Raw genomic sequence first — 3433 nt, 5'->3', positions numbered from 1 at the left:
GACTTCCCGGCGCCCGCGCCCGGCGGCGAGGCGGCCGACTACCTGCGCCTGGCCGGCCAGCCCTCCCCGGCGCTCAGCTACACCGGCAGCTTCTTCATCAAGACGGTGCCCGAGCACCCGCACGACCAGGAGTCCCTCTTCAACCTGATGTCGGGCATCCTGGGCCTCTCGCCCTTCGCCGAAGGCCCCCCGAGAGCCCTGGACTCGCCCTACGCCGGCCCCGACCAGCTGGACCTCTACGGCGGGTGCCAGCCCGAGCCCGGCGTCTCGGTGCAGGCGCCCTTCGCGGAGCAGGGCTACGCCGCCTTCGAGCCGGCCCACCCGCTGCACAGGCCCCCCAGCGCGGGCGGCTCCTCCCAGTGCCTCTTCGAGGCCAAACTCATGGAGAACAAGCCGGACATCAAGACGCCCCCCGGCTCCCCTCCTCTGGACAAGTTCAAGGCGTGCTCGCAGTGGGAGCCCATGGCGCAACACCAGGCCTACCTGCCCGCCGCGTACCAGCCCTCGGAGGCCTTCCACCCTGGCGACGGCGGCCAGGGCCTGTTCCACCCGCTGGGGTCCAAGATCGAGGACGCGCTGGCGGCGAGCTGCCAGGCCGAGCTCAGCAGCCTGTCGGAAGAGCCCTATGGCGCCAGCCTGGGGTTCGGGTGCGAGCCGGGCTTCCCGCCGCTCGGCGCCACGGGGCAGATGCCCCCGGACTTCGGCGACGTGAAGCTGCACGGCTTCGCTCCCCAGCTGCTGCAGGAGTTCGAGTCCTCCTTGGCGCAGGCAGAGGTCATCCCCGGGCTGATGAACCCCGGCGAGCTGCTCCACGCCTCCCCGGCCGGCACCCCCGCGGACTTCCTGCCCCACGCGCCCGCCCCGTCGGTGGCCGCGCTGCTCGCCGCCCTGCCGCCGGAGCCGAAGAGGAAGCCGCGGCGGAGCAAATGCTCTTCCAAGTGCTTCTGCCCCAAGCCCCACGAGAAGGCCTTCGCCTGCCCGGTGGAGAACTGCGTGCGCAGCTTCGCCCGCTCCGACGAGCTCAACCGGCACCTCCGCATCCACACGGGCCACAAGCCCTTCCAGTGCCGCATCTGCCTGAGGAACTTCAGCCGCAGCGACCACCTCACCACCCACATCCGCACGCACACGGGCGAGAAGCCGTTCTCCTGCGACGTCTGCGGCCGCCGCTTCGCCCGCAGCGACGAGAAGAAGAGGCACAGCAAGGTCCACCTGAAGCAGAAGGCCCGGACCGAGGAGAAACTCAAGGGCTTGGGCTTCTACTCCGTGGGCCTCTCGTTTGGGGCCCTCTGAAGCCCGGCGCCCTACACCAGCTGACACTTTATTTTTCTGGGCGCGAGCCCCCTTTGGCGCCTGGAGGAAGCCCTCGGGCCGCAGGGCCCACCCCTGCGGCAGTGGAAGATGCGCGGCGGCTGGGGCGGCCTGCCTGGTCCGCGGTGCTGCCGAGGAGAGCAAGAGGCTGTACATAAACGCACGTGCTGGCGTGGGGTTGATTTGCTCCCACGTGGGCACTCCTCGCCACACCGACGCAGGAGGCCGAGGTCTCACCGGGGAAGGAGGAAGCCGAGGGGAGAGGAACACGGCGCGGAGGGGCCGGACGGGTGGCGGGCGCAGAGCGCTGTACATACAGGATCCCACCCGCTCTATCAACCCTTCCTGGGGGGCTCCGGCTGCATTTCTGCCATCGGCCGGAGCCTGTTCCCTTCGCCGGGCACTTTAAAGAGGACTTCCAAGCAGCTCCGTCTTAAGACGCCGTCTCTCGGGGCTCGTCCCGGAGCTGCCCTGGGAAGCAGAGCCGGGGACTATTTTGCAAGCAAAATGGCTGGGCTCAGCACGATGAGCTGACATGTTAATAATTGAAGGCAACCGCCGTTGTGAGCTGGCAGAGGCTTTGCACAGCCCTGGATCTTGGGGAGGGGCGACTGTACGGTTACTATTATTTTTCTCTTTGTAAAAACCAAAAAACAAAAAAAAGAAAAGGGGAAAAACCCAGAATCTCTGAGGAATCTTTCAAAGTGGGTTTATTTTTCCAATTAAAGGTTTGTTCTATTCTAGAAATCTCTGCTGTGGTTTCTTTCTCTCCCCCCTCCCCTTCAGAGCCCATTATAATGGAGCAGTGCCCGTAAGATTGATATAGCACTTGTGAACGCCGGCTCCCACACGCCTTCACAGCCGGGGCTAAATATTCTGCGGGGAAGGTTGCTGACTCACAGAGGGACAGATTCTGATCACCTTAAGCCTCGCGGGTGGAGCTGCCCGACTCGAATGCAAAGGGCTTGGCGCAAGTCTATCAGAATTTGCCCCCCTGAGAGGTTAAGGGACTTGACAAAGGTCACACCCCCATCAGTGGCAGGGCTGGGGGGGGGGGACTGACTCGTTGTCCTGCCACCATTCATGCTGGCTCAGAAGCGAAGGCCTGACCGCTAGCTCAGCTGGCTGGTTTTCAAGGAGGTCAACGGTGGTCCCGCTTGAATCGCGTGACGGGGGGTCCGGGACGTGGAGGCTGCGACCCTGGTCAGACAGCACAAAGCACAGGCACGTAAGGATTGCTCGGCCGTTGCTCGCAGTGTTGCACGAGCAAAGAGGGGATGCTCGGTTCCCTCCTACAGTCTGATCCGAGGACCAAGGAAGCCAAGCGTGGGGGGCTTTGCTAGGCCCTGGGCCCCTGCAAGAGTCCAGAGCCTTGCACAATTCTTCCTGCAGAGCTCCAGCATCTCCTGCTGAAAGCAGCAGACATCCTGGGCTCCCCCCTCCTTACCTCTCCGGCGGCCGATGCCCAGAGAGGTGCTGGCAGCATTGGCAGCAACAGAGCATCCTTGCTCTTGCCAGAGAGGAGGAACCAGAGCAAATGCACTGGGAGGGGGTGGGGAAGTAGCAAGGATGCCCAGCCAGAGAGAAGGGGGCCAGTGCAGCTCCCCCGTCCCCTCGGGGAATCCCAGAGACAGACTCAATCCGGAGGAGTTGGACCGAGCTCCCACCACGGGGTCCTCAGCGCCCGAGTGCCCCAGGGCCCCGGCGCTGTGCCTGCAGGTAGCACCTCACCTGGGGAGGAGATGCAGAATGGGCTGGGCCCCGGTAGTGCCATAGGAGGCCCTTTCCCCGATGGTTCCCAGTCCCGCCGGCTCACAGCTGCTGCGGGGGGCTTACAGAATAAGCCATGCCCTGCATGGTAGGACAGAGCTCACGCCCTCCCCCCCTGTACAGAGGCAAACTGAGGCACCAAGAGGTTAAGTGACTCCGCCAGGGAGCCTGTGCTGGAGCAGAGCACAGCTGGAAAGGGACCTTGGTCCCTGGGGCCGCGCTGCATCTCACTCCGTGGGGCCTCCGCCCCGGGACTTGGTGCCAGTGACCAAATGGGCCTCGAGCCGCGGCTGGTGGACGCGCTCTCGAGTGCCATGGGAAGCAGGAGGGGAGCAGGGCCCCGGCCTCCAGA

The 3433-nt window shown here is 64.8% G+C and overlaps 1 protein-coding gene across 1 annotated transcript; it reads left to right on the top strand.

The window, feature by feature from the left end:
• On the top strand, nt 1-1404 carry EGR4 (early growth response 4; the record flags this gene model as incomplete). The annotated part of the gene is made up of 1 exon (XM_019552557.1): nt 1-1404. A coding segment is annotated over one exon (1293 nt), but the record flags the coding sequence as incomplete, so codon positions are not given.
• Between the last annotated feature and the right edge of the window lie 2029 nt (nt 1405-3433).

The sequence above is a fragment of the Crocodylus porosus genome, unplaced genomic scaffold (genome assembly GCF_001723895.1).
Source record: "Crocodylus porosus isolate Cpor-Errol unplaced genomic scaffold, CroPor_comp1, whole genome shotgun sequence".
NCBI lineage: Eukaryota > Metazoa > Chordata > Crocodylia > Crocodylidae > Crocodylus > Crocodylus porosus.
The sequence above is the reverse complement of the archived record's forward strand: the minus strand, read 5'-3'. Positions and strand labels throughout refer to the sequence as shown.